Source organism: Betta splendens, chromosome 5 (genome assembly GCF_900634795.4).
Source record: "Betta splendens chromosome 5, fBetSpl5.4, whole genome shotgun sequence".
Classification (NCBI taxonomy): domain Eukaryota; kingdom Metazoa; phylum Chordata; class Actinopteri; order Anabantiformes; family Osphronemidae; genus Betta; species Betta splendens.
In genome coordinates, this window is record NC_040885.2 from 14780470 (window position 1) to 14793443 (window position 12974).

A 12974-nucleotide genomic window follows, 5' to 3' on the forward strand; every position below is an offset into this window, starting at 1 on the left:
AAAAAGCACGAGATGTTCACCTCCGAGACACGAGAGCTCGAGAAATTACTGCCCAGTTCCCATCTTTCTTTCTTTCTTTCTTTTCGGGGGGAGTGGAGTTGAGGGAGGTGAGGCGGTGAGGAGGGATGGGAAGGAGTGGAGTGTAGGATGGAGAGAGAGGATGATGAGTATATGGTCATCTTCGTCATCGCGCATTCTACAGGTCATTACTTCCTTGCTTCCTTCCTTCCTTCCTTCCTTCCTTCCTTCCTTCCTTCCTTCCTCTCCAGCTCCTGTCATCTTGTTTTGCCCTCACGTCTCCGGTCTGGGATTTTTACTTTTTTTTTTTTTTTTTTACTTTTCGACAACCTGCCATCTCTCAGTGTGGCTCCACTTGACTTTGCTGTCCCATTACCGGTGTGACCTCGGTCCATTTACTACTTCGACACTCGCCGACCCCCGGATGGAGGCTGCACTGCTGCACGTCTGTTGTGTGCTGGAATAGAAAAGAAGCTGTTCGCCTTGAGCCGAACCTTTTCGTCCCCCTTTTTACTCACCGGGGAATTAGACACATTAGTTTCTAGGGATTATTGCTGCAGCTGGTTAGACCCTCGGTGGGCGTCTGAACATGAGGAGCAGCTATTGTGTGCTACAGTCCGACGTGCACGCCAACACACACGCACTAATGCCGTTAGCGGCGTGACTATCATTAAATCCAATTTAGAATCTGTACCTTCTATTTTCTGACTGTAAAGCTGCGACAGGTACATGAGAGGACCTTTTTGTAAAGTCAAGTCTCCAGGTGACTACATAATTGTAACGGGGCCCTGGAGCAGCCTGTTGTTAGAGAGGAACGAAGACAAATGACGCCCGTGGAGGAGGAGAGGCCGGGACAAATGCAGTAATAAGAGGGAGAACAGATGAACTGAGTTAGCATTAAACCGATCCCCTTGTTTGTTTCTGTTTATGAGTTTTGCTCCACTTGATTTATTCTCAAACTCACGCTGGAGCGTGGAAAACAAAGAGCACATATGGGTGCGGCGGCGCTCAAGAATAAACATATTGCTCACGTGCGCTGAGTATGTGTCGCCGTGACTTCGTAGCCTTTGTAGCTGTGATCTCAATATTCATCTAGAGCTTTCATTCATCACGGTTTAATAGTTGTTGCTACCTGTTAATTCCTTCAAGCTGCAGCTTTTTTTGTTATCCCTCCACTGAGGGGGGGTGCGTGATTGTATGCACACGCCTTAATATTATTATAGGTATTAATATTAATTAAAGTTTATTTTTTTAATTTATTTATTCTTTGTGCCTATTTATATTCTTTTAGTTGTTTTGCCTCATACTGTATATATTATTTATATACTCCTCTTGAAAAAGCAAAACTGTCCATCACAAGATGTCATTCAGCTTAAGGCATGCTGCTTGTTGAACTGGACAAACATAAAAAAACCCTGCAGCTTTGATGAAAGAAGTTTATACTATATTTTAAATAAACCCCAAATAATGTATAGCAATATCATATCCCAGAATATACTGTATGCTAATGGGGATTCTGGTCTCTGTGATTGATGTCCTGTCTGCGAAAGCAGTAAAACCACTGCACTACATTAACCAGCTCTAGGTTTCATCAATTAATTCTTTGTTTGGGTACATCTGCAGGAGTTTGACCTCGCTGTTTTTAATGGGACGAGTCCAAGGAGCCGCTAACAATAAGAAACATCATTAGCATGAGCCTCAAAGCGTTACAATAATACAGAAGACGCTGAAATCGTGAAAGAACAAATATGAACTCATAAAGTTAACAGAAACCTGTTAAATACCCCTGAATATGCTTCGCACACTGTTGCCATTCTCGCAGTCGCCCCATGAGGTTTTACCGACAACTTTGAAGTTCCCGGAGGTGCTGATTTCCTTTTTCCTTCACTCCCAGTTAGACCGACGAAGTGCAAAACCCAAAATACTGTGGCTGCTGCAACTCCAGCGCAAAGGCCTGACTAACAGCGTCCGATGGACATCTGAGAAGCGTGAGTTTCTGCGACAGTGCTAAATTTACAGTAGTAAACAGGTCTTCCTCTACTGGGACGGGCCTCACGCCAGCATCAGAGGCTGATGGTTTTGCTGTCTGCGCTTGGAGATAGAGTCAAAGCGATGACTGACTGCTGTTCCTGATCCGGCGCTAGCGCTAATAGAGCCATTGACTCTGCACCCGCTCCTACTCGGCACAAAAACAGCCGCTGGTTGAAAGCACATTAAGAAGACAGGAAATGGCAGTGGATCTGAGTGATCTGATAAGGGACGGTGCCAAGTGTGAGCGTGCCAAGCTGCGATCAAAGCGAAACGACTGGATTTATGTCCGCAGCCTTTATCAAAACGCCTGGATTTGCTGCTTCTGGCACTCTTTCAAACCGGGAACGTACAGAATTCACGTCTTCTGTCTGCGGCACCAGTGTGTTTACAGTTTGATTAGCAAATTAAAAAACATTGGCGAGAACCTATTCTCTAATACTAATATATGTCAGGCATGTACAAACAAAATCACCAAGCTAATTAATTCAACACTTGGACATTTTGTCAGATTCTAACATGAGTAAAGTAAAAACTGAACCACATGTAAGTGTCTCGCTTCAGCCAATCAAAAAGCGCTTCTGCAGACTCAGGGCGACATTAACGAGAAAACCAGTGGCCTATGGTTTCTTCTATCAGTATGGATTCAAACCAGACTTTTTCCCTACTCAATTAAGCATCAGTCGCTGGTCTCTAACTTAATAACACTCTTATCTGTCCGGCAGAAAGGTCAAGCCCAGGGGCGAGTACAGTCAGTGGATAGCGAACATTTGGTACTCGGGCAGAAGTGTGTGTCTGGGAGACGGAGCGGAGATAGAGCCAGCGTGTGCACTCCAATAATGCGGGTCTGAAGGGCAACAGAGTGTGTGTGTGTGCGTGTGTGTTTAAAAATGTGGGATGATGTAGTCTGAAGGACAGTGATTTGCGGAGCAGACGTATAATTGCTAATTGGGGTCAATCTCTTTCACCATCACCTTTTTAGACTCGGTAAAACGTGTCCTCTGCACTTTTTGCAAAAAAAAAAAAAAGAAGCTCGTCTCTCATCAAGATCTTTTACCCCGCTCTCATTATTTTAATGATGTGAATATAAAAAAGACCTTCAAAAGGTTTATTCAAGGTGTTACCGTTATTATCCACCCACATAGTATTTTACTCACTGCTTCAACCTCCCATTACTTCTCATTAACCGAATGATATTTGCAGCCCAAAAAAAAAAACAGACTTTGTCTCATGTGATCACATCCGTCCGTGCACGCGCTCAGACACAAATAGTGACTCAACCTGCTGCAACGCCGGCGTTTACCTTCTGGGCCCGCCGCTTGTCCGCCCTCTGGTTCTGGTGGTAGATGCGGCTGAAGTTGGAGACGATGACGGGCACCGGCAGCGCGATCACCAGCACGCCGCTCAGCGAGCAGATGGAGCCGAAGATCTTCCCGGCAATCGTCTTGGGCACCATGTCTCCGTACCTGCAGGTGAGGAAGAAGAGACGCAGTCAAAAGGCGAATCCCGGTCAGTAAACGCAGAGACTCATCAGCTAATTGTTGCTCTGTGTCTGTTAGTGTACAGGCGGGTTTTATCTGAAGGTGATACTAAAACTGAGTGAAACAAAATGTTTTTTTCAAAATGCGTTGGTGCATTTTGGGACGAGCTCATTCAAAAACAGCGGTGCGACAGAATGTTTGCTGGAGCGCAGTAGTTGCTGTTATGAGAGCAGCAATTAGAGAGCGTGGAGGTGAGACAACGAGGGCGAGGACGTTCCTGAGTACGTCCCACTTACGGTATGACCGAGGCCCTCAGCTGACCAATCCACCCAAGAGCCACTCAAAAAACGCTGATGTGATGCTGAGAGTTTCACTAAAACCCTTTTTCCTCTGCGTTCGGCTCCCTCCGACTTTGCTCTCGGCTGCGTTCTCAGCGCTGGACTCTTGACAGGTGGGCTCCATGCTCCGTTGACCGCTGGGCCTCCAGGGCTGCTCTCCGCCCACACGTGGGAGGGCGCCGGCCTTCTACTCTAATAATCGCCTTACTTACAGTAGGTACTGTACCTTCTGCTTCACACTCTGCTCTGAGGAAACATGAGGAAACATGATGCCTTTGAAACGGCAAATGGCAAATGAGGCACGATGCATAAATGAACTGAGAGCAGGTGGTTCTGGAGAATCATGGAGCCACGCGTGAAGGCATCATTCATGCGCGTGTGGCGCCGTACACTGTAGGTCCTGTTCTCTTAGCCATATTCAATTAACTTTGCCCAGGTGCCACATCCACTTTAATGTTAAAGCTGACGCTGACTGTTACGGTGGATCTAAAATATTATTTCACCACAAATGAGTCTGGCTCCGTTCGATTCATCAAAATCAACGTCAAACGTCTTTTTTTTTCCCAGCCGGTAAAAGTTTCCCGGAACTTCTGACAGGCTGGTTGAAGAAATGTGAAGGTTTGTTAACGGGCGATGGAGATTTGACCGCGGGACTGCCTGTGATTGTTGCTGAATCCTGCCCCCGGCTGCCAGACGAATCAGACAAACCATTTCACAGCCTGCTCCGCTCGCTGTCTGTCAGCTGATGAGAGATGACACTCTGCTGCTGTAATGCGTCGCTATCATGCATCCAGCAGCAAGTTTCACGCGGTGGAATATTCATTTCGCAGTGAAGTTATGACTTTATGAGGGTACAGAGTGAGACTGAGGTGTCTCTGTTCTGGAGCCATAACCTGCTGTGACCGATCGCTTTCTCTCCTTATAAAGTGTAAACGGTCCTTTAACACAGACCGGAGCATCTTTGTTTACAGCTCCTAAAAAGTTTTAGTCACTACAATCCCTCCAGTCTTTAACTCAGAAGAACTGCTGATTTCGTTATAACCGTAAAAAAAGTCTGTCACTGCCTGAACCTCTGCAGGAATTCATTATTCCTAAACGCCAGAATCCTCCCTTTAAAAAGTGAATATACTAACTGAATAAAGTCACTGACTCAGCAAAGTATTAGCGCCGATAGAAAATGAGTGAAACATTTGAGCCTCTCAGTATTAAGTCCCATGAAATGCAAGTATCTATTCAATTAGCATCATTAGCAGCTTTTAATTAGCATCGACTCCCATTATCACTAGAAGTTATTTCATGTTCCCATCAAACCCAAAGAGCAAAAGGATAAACAAGGAAACGTCCTGCTTCCAGGCTCAGGATTGCGCCACGTGTTTTCCAGGAAGCTTTCCAGAGATGGGAAATACTGAGCGGGATTTGTTTGAGCACCTCCGTCTCGACTCCGTGCACGCATTTGCTACATTATTCTTTTCGCAAACCTCCCACAGACTTATTTGTGGCGTTTCGCTCTTCCTCTGAGGCTGTTCAGTTACTCCCAGGGGTGCATTTTGCATAATCAAAACTACATCAGTTTCACACAGCGCAGGGAAAAAAATAAGGCAGCTGCAGTGAGAAATGTCATGAGTGAGGAACTCCCTCTCACCGAAATAATCATTGGTCGATTTAGAAATCTAAATATAAACATTTGTGTGTAAATAATGCAAAACGCTGCAGGTCAGAGAAGTGCTCATCTTCCAGATATGGTGGATATGATTTGCGATGATGGCCGGTCTACAGCTGTTAACCTTTGTAGATGCACAGCTGCTAATGGGTCACTATGACTGTACAAACCACCAGTTGTTTAGGGAACTGCTGAAAGAGCAGATAAACAAAGCAACAAGGCAGCGGAGCCAGCCGCGGGGTTTCTCCTCCTGTAAATGGTCTTCCACGCGCATTCATTACTTTGCTCTGTCTGCCACAGCTTTAAAACGGAATCCCGCATGGGTGGAAAAATCAATTAGGAGGGAATTTATTCAGCGATGTACTTTATCATCCGCAATCTCTTACTTGCTTTGCTCGTCATTAAAATAACCTCGGCTGGGGCTTCAACCAACAGGGGGAAAGAGCAGCGTGCGCCTGATAGATCTGTGATGGGCATCAAATAAAAGAGAACCGGATTGGACGCGCCGCATCAGAAAGCCACTGCAAAAACAAAGCAATCAATCTAGCTGAACGATTTCTGCTTAGGGGAGGCGGAATTGAAAGCAGCAGAGTGAAACCAAGTCAAAGTTTGTTACAGCTGTGATAAAAATATGGGGAACATGAAAAATGGCTTTCACGAGAGCTCCTACAGTGGAGGAGCCAGGCACTAAAGTCGTACTACAGTCAAAATCATACGGCCGTCACAGATAATAACTCTGTCTGTGTTCATCATTAAGCAATGTAATAAAAACAACCGTTGACTCTAATCTCCTTTTTATATATTTTCAATGCATAGATTTCTTGTTTTAATGTGCTGCTCCTCTGAGCGTTAGCAACAGATGTTGATGAAAGGAAGATATTCCCAGCTGCTAATGCTGCTTATAAGCTCCTAATACTTGCTAAATACAATTAGCTGTAATTTATTTAAATCTAAAAGCTTTAAGCTAGAGCAGTTAATAGATTTACCTCTGTAGGAATCACATATTCATGAAGGCAGCTCTTTCATCAGCAGTGAAACAAAGGATGAAGTGGATGAAGGTTTCTACTTGCTTTATTAAAACTGACCCCCAGCTGGTTTTATGTGTTATTTATTAGGAGTCAAAGTGACCAACACCAAAGACACAGTGTTCATGTTGAGGCTGCGCAGCTAATTTTTAAACAGTGGTTCATTCTCTCAGACATTTAGTGGATTAGCTATGAAAACAAATCTTTTCAGTTTGTGCCAAGTTGCAGATGCCTGATTGGTTTTTGTTAGAAGCACACACCTGCCGAGCGACAGCGCAGGTTGATGGGAGATCTCTTTGCATGATGTTTACATAATCCGCCTCGAATCCAAATGGCTCTAACAGTTTGCTGCTGGAGTCAGAGGTGGATAATTCCCATTGTAATTACAAGAGCACAGTCTAGAGGATGTCGGCCCACTTTGTCGGGTACTTGAACCAGCCTCCAAACAATGAATGTGCAGGAAAAATGTTTGAAAAGATGCAAACCTGTCGAGCGGAGACAAAAAATCACATTCAACATTCAAATCAATGCAAGTAATGCAATTTTTCTTCTCCAGATTGTTAGATACACAGGAAACAATGCATCATTAAAATCCAACATTAGCATTAACTGAAAAGGGAAAATCCAAAACAAGCTCATTTAAATATTAAAGCATAAAATCACACCAGTCAATCAATCAATTATTTCATTTGTTTTATGCTCTGTAGGCAATTGTTAAGTAGCTTTACTTTATATGGAGACCAGTGTCATTGCCCACAGCCTGTGTGGCCAAGATCAAGACTTATTATAACAATAACAACAAATATATTTGATGAAACCTGGAACAACTATAATCTAAAAAAGGATGAAGCATCCACGAGTCAAACCAAAAGTCTTAGTTTGGCAAATCCAGCTTTAGGCAGACTGCGACCGGCAGATCTACTGACCAGTTTCATATTTGCCATAAAATTTATTTATAATAATAAAAACACACAGGGTCATTAAGCACAGGACAGCTGTGACAATATAAAGAAACTTTTGGTCAACTTTTTTGGCCGCAGAGTGTTTGCCAGCAGTCCCATCAACACGCTGAACCTAAAAAGCAGCCAAAGCCTGACTGTTACTGCGATAAATTAGCCGTGACTTTATACGCTTCCACTTCTGAACCAACAAAGCCGCGTCCACAGATCACACACCTCACTGCGGCAACGCCGGCGCTCCGTTCGTGCTCTTTCACACGGTTGCAGCTCTCGCTTTTCTTCCCATCAGCGAGGAAGCAGCTCAGAAGCCAATACTGAACCTTGAGAACGTTAAATGGAGAAATACCTCCGCTCACTGTCTATTGGGGGTGCGAGGGTTCGCAACCTGCGGCATTGATATTCACACGCGGCCTCACCTTTGTGTTTTCTACTCCAGGGAAGCAGGCGAGCAGGTAATAACAATGGAAGGAAGATGGAGGAAGGGAAGTGGGTGGGATGGGATTAAACAGTGGGATAAAGGCGCCTTTTCTTCGCGGCTGCCCAGTGTTGCTTAAGTAGGATTTGTTGACTATATCGTTGTATTGTTATATGCTGCATGGTCTTAACCCACAAGAGCCCGGACCCATTTCTACTTAATAGAAAACTTTGCGGGATATGAACCAAACAAAAAATAAACCATGGGCAAAGCATGTCTGGACACATCTGTTTTGTTTTGTGACACTGGTGTAGAGTGAAGTGCGTTAACAGGAGCTCAACTAAAAGGCAACGACCTGATGTCTGCTGCTGTGAATGTGGCCCGACGTGAGGTGTCACTGCACGCGACCTGCGGCCACTGCAAAGCGCGAGCTCCTCTTCGGTCCCTTCAGTGGCTGAAGCTGCCACAGAGGCGGAAGAAAGCTCCTTTAACAAGTGGGTTTCTTCAGAACCGGAGCGCGTTCGTCGTCGGCCTAAGGATGATACATGCGAGACCAATAGCTGCACAATAGCACAAAATAAACGCAGGATTAGGTCATTTTTCTGGTCCTTGATTCGCTGAGAGGAATTCCCAGACATGCACTGTCCTTTCAAAGCCCCACTCAATATTCACACAGCTCCACTATTTGGCCACTGGCCTTTTCCTGGACTCTGCTCTCTGCTGCTGCTATATACGCATTTAAATGATTACGCAGCATGTTTAATGGGGACTGTTTTTCTAAATCAAAGCAAAAGGCTGGCTGTCACATTAGCAGAGCAGCAGCAGCAGCCACTGTGTGTCACGGTATTGAGTGGGTCGCTGGGAATTTTGGCAGAACCCTGAACACGATCACTGTAAAACGTGTGAAACAGAAGAAAGCGGAGTTGAAGCATCTCGGCTGCGTCGGCCCTGAACGAGGGACGCAGATGAAAAATCTCCCCGTGCAGACGCGCGGCCGACGTGCGCTGACTCCCAAATGGTCCTGCAGGAAAAGTGACGGATTTGGAGGCTGCACCCGGTCGGTTTCCCGAATCCTGCAGTCAGGAATTAGCAGCAGCTCGTACGGCGCGCTCCAGTTTCCCCTCCGTGCTTCGTGTCTGTCAAGGCCGCGAGAGTTTCTCGCCGTGTCAGACGGGCTTCATCGACAGTTCCAGCGACGCAATCATGAGGAGTAATGAAGCATAGAGTCCCGGGGACGCGGCGGAGAATTCGCATTCGTCCTTTCTCCGCTGCACAGCGATGCGGAGGCGCAGTCGTGTTGAAGATTCGGGGAGTTGTGTGTCTGCGTCGCACCAGGGAACAGCGTTGCTTCGATTTTTTACAGTGTGATTAAAAGACTGCACTGAGAAATAAACAGCAGCTGGAATTCCATTCTGCCACTCGTTCACTGGGCTTTGTAATGAATCGGGCTCTTTTTACCACGAACAGAGGATTAAGGGACTTGTACTACATGAATGCAATGACAGGCAGACAGTTAATGGGAGTAATTAAAAGTCTTTGCATGGAAAGCTTGGAGTGATGAAATGTTGGGTAAAACCGTATGAATGTCGACCAGGAAGCGAATAAAAACGTTTGGACTCAAAGTAGAGGGCAAATAATTCGGACGCCTTTGTTTTTACAAAGCATCTCCCTCTGGTTTGATGACACGGTGCAGCGTATAATAATACGAGCCTCACCTTCTAATTGACTTTCAGGGTGAACTTTCCGATGCGACCGGCGGAATCATCGGCCGTTTAACCCTCGCCGGCTTCATTCCTCATCCCTGAACGCCTCGCTTTAATCGGCAGCAGCGCGAGGGACCGAACCGCAGCTGTTGACCCGTCGCCCGCTGAATTGCCTCCGCTACGACAAGATGGAGCGCTGCGTCGTTAGCATTAGCGTTAGCGCGCGGTGCCGTATCTGCGGCAGCGGGAATGAAAAGGCAGCAATTAGGGGAACGCCATCTTGTCGTGCGTTCCTGTAATGGGCCGGTACGGCCGTGCGCCATCGCCTGAATGATAAACTCCACACTGACAGCGAGGACACTAAACTGACATAACATCAGCCGCAAACATTTATACTGACCGACTTCACAAAGCAGAGGTCATGCCGAGCATTAGCCGCCATGAAACCATACTGCAGACAATAAAGCACTGGGCTGTTATTCTACACTTCTTGCAATCACTCATTGGAGGAATGGATCATTTTTTATCCAGTAACATGGTGTGACTTCGCCTGATGTCACAGCCTGGACCCGGTGCAGACTCCGTGTGTGCAGGCTTTCATCGAGCCTCGTCTTTTCTGACCATAGACGATGATGCCGTGGCCTGAAGCAGCTTGCGGTTTCACACTTTCTACTCCCACAGCGACTTCAAACGTCCAACAGCAGCATGAACGCGTGCACTAAATGCTCAGCGAGGAGAACGCGGTTAGCGGCGGCGCTCGGCGAGAAGCGGGACGCGGCCTGAAGGCGTGAACCTGCTGGAGGAGAACCCAGGGAATGCTAACGTAATTAGCATTCACGCTACGAGTACCGCTGTTTCTGGACCCGGCGTAGTGGCAATGGTCCCAATGGCTGCTGAGTCTGGACCAAAGCGGTGAACCCACCAACACTTTCATCCCTACACCCGCACCCCCGGTGGATTACGGCGTGCCCAGAGCCGTTAGACAGCACAACACAGATGGCCAACAGACACGGCTGATCACCAGTGATTCAGAAGTGTGCCGAGTGCTTCACTGGATTACAGCCACCTTTCGGAAAAGACTCAAAACAGCTGCTTAATTGCATTTCAGTTTCAAAATACAGGTCTGTAAACATACATAGGGCCATTGAGGGACTGTTTCAACAGGCCAAATTAGGAAAGTAAAACAGAAAGACATTTCTGCTTTATTTAGTTTGGTTGATGGATAATTTTGCCTAAAATAAATATTTGAATGTAATATGTTTTTTATCTTTTGTTAACAGATACAATAATTGTGTTCTTCCACAAATCACTGATTATGTTACACCTACTTTGACCTTTGACCCAACCAGACACAACCAGGTGGCATTTCCGATTTCCAGCGCCGCCTCCAATCTGCCACAGACCCCTCTCCCACTGTCTATGTTCACCTAAAGTATGCTCCGCCTCATAGCCAACCTCCAGTCATCTGTCTCTCCATCTGGCTCCATTAGAGAATGAGATGAGATGAGAAGAGAAATGAAAAAGCTTTTATTGGGATCTTTTTAAAAAGCCTCCTAAGTAGGTTACAGGAGAAAGTAGGCTGCCAGAGAGGCTCAGGAGACCAAAGGAGCTACTGTTGTATGACTCAAGAGGAGAGACATCCCACTTCAGGAGTCCACGCAGAGAGACAGACGATGGCAAAGGAGACACAGGTGAAGTGAACTTATAATGCATATTCCTAAAAATGTAGGATGATGTGTAGAAACTTAAATGTCATCAACCCAAACTTTATTCACAACATAAACAACATAGTAAATTTTGGAACAGGGCGCCTCGGTCCATTATGCCGGAGCTTATTGAACATATTTCAGCGCCTCATTATATAATAGGAAATAATCCTTAATAATTAAATTATAATTAGACATGGCATCTGCGATGGATAACCATTGAGGAGCAGCAGATACTGTACAGGCTGCATGAAAGATTCAGTAAGTCATAGCATTAATTGCAGACTCATTATGTGTATAATAGGATTAAACGGCATCTTAATATTGAGATTGTTCTTCTGCGTTCGTGCTTCCTGTCTCTGCCCTTGCGCCTGTGTTGACTTCCAAAAACAAGAAAAAGATCCGTGCCCTGGACAAGAGCTCCACATGGCCTCACGTTTCAGCAACCTGTGCTTCAGGACGCCATCTGTTAATCACATAACAATCACAATGGCGTCTTTCACCAAACTCGTCGTCTCGTGAGACGCTTCAACAACCCGACGAGCAATCGGTGAGACCACAGTTCGCTGCTCTGCGTCTCTGCAGGATGTAAGTCAGACCCAGTGTGATGAATCATTCTTTAGCTGAGGGACAGCGGTTCCAACAAAGCAGAGAAGAGGTCCTTTAATAGAACAGCTGAAAACATCAATAGAATTTATTTAAATGATTATGTATTACAAATTACCTGGTTATTTTCTTCGTGAGGGAAAAAACTACTGGAAAAAAACAACCAAGTCTATACAAAAAAACAAAGCTTCAAACTTAGAACGATATTTATATTTATATAAATGATAAAAAAGAACAACAACAGGCCTTTGGATCCACTAATGCGGTAAAAGGAAAAGGAATGTTCCTCCATAAGGGTCAAACATGCATAAAAAATCTGTTGCAGGACATTTTATCATAAAGTCAACCTTGACAAATGCTTCAAGCTGTGTTGTGTCTGTGGCTCTTTGTTTGAGGCCTGTAAGTCGTCTGTAAGACAAATAAAGAACAACCCGGCTTCAAGCGTCCGTCTACAGCAGCGATGAACCTGCAGGTAGACCTGAAGCCTTTTTTCCGCCTGCTTTAACAGGAAGCGGCCTGTTTTCGTAGGTTTGCGTGTCTCAGGCGCTTTAAATCCGCGACAAAGGCGTCACCCCGCTGAAACGCGAGGCGGAACCGCCGCACTCCACGCCAGGACTTTATTACGATGTCAGTTTTAAGCAGACGTTTAGCTAATTCCAGGACCATTACCATCTGTTTGTGCTTGTCTCGTCGTGTACCAGGCCTTTAAACAAACAGTATTTACTCTGTCGTTTCCCCGGGCAAACATCTGCTCGGCTGCGATAGGTTTCAAATATTAGGCAGCGACGCTTCCCCGAGCTACCTGGCAGTCGCCGAATAAATTATACTTGACATTTTCCGTGAGGGTGATAATGCAGGGATTGTGTGCCACTGGAAAACACTGTTTATTTCCTCGTTTGAGCCGCACACCGGCTGCTGTTTTTCTGCTGCGGCGGCGCGTGTGCGGCCAGCGCCCGCACAAAATATAAAGCCGGTCTTGTGGGTTTCCGTGCTCCCTCTGTGATTTTCCCCATATCTGTTGACTTTGGGTCTCAC

The 12974-nt window shown here is 45.8% G+C and overlaps 1 protein-coding gene across 3 annotated transcripts in view; it reads right to left on the reverse strand.

The window, feature by feature from the left end:
- Positions 1-12974, reverse strand: part of LOC114855700 (potassium voltage-gated channel subfamily D member 3-like) — a 43389-nt gene that overhangs the window by 8842 nt on the left and 21573 nt on the right. For all 3 annotated transcript variants that reach the window (XM_055509027.1, XM_029151070.3, XM_029151071.2), the window contains exon 3: positions 3350-3512. In XM_055509027.1, the coding sequence (XP_055365002.1) occupies positions 3350-3512 (163 nt within the window). The remainder of the gene's footprint in view (positions 1-3349; positions 3513-12974) is intronic.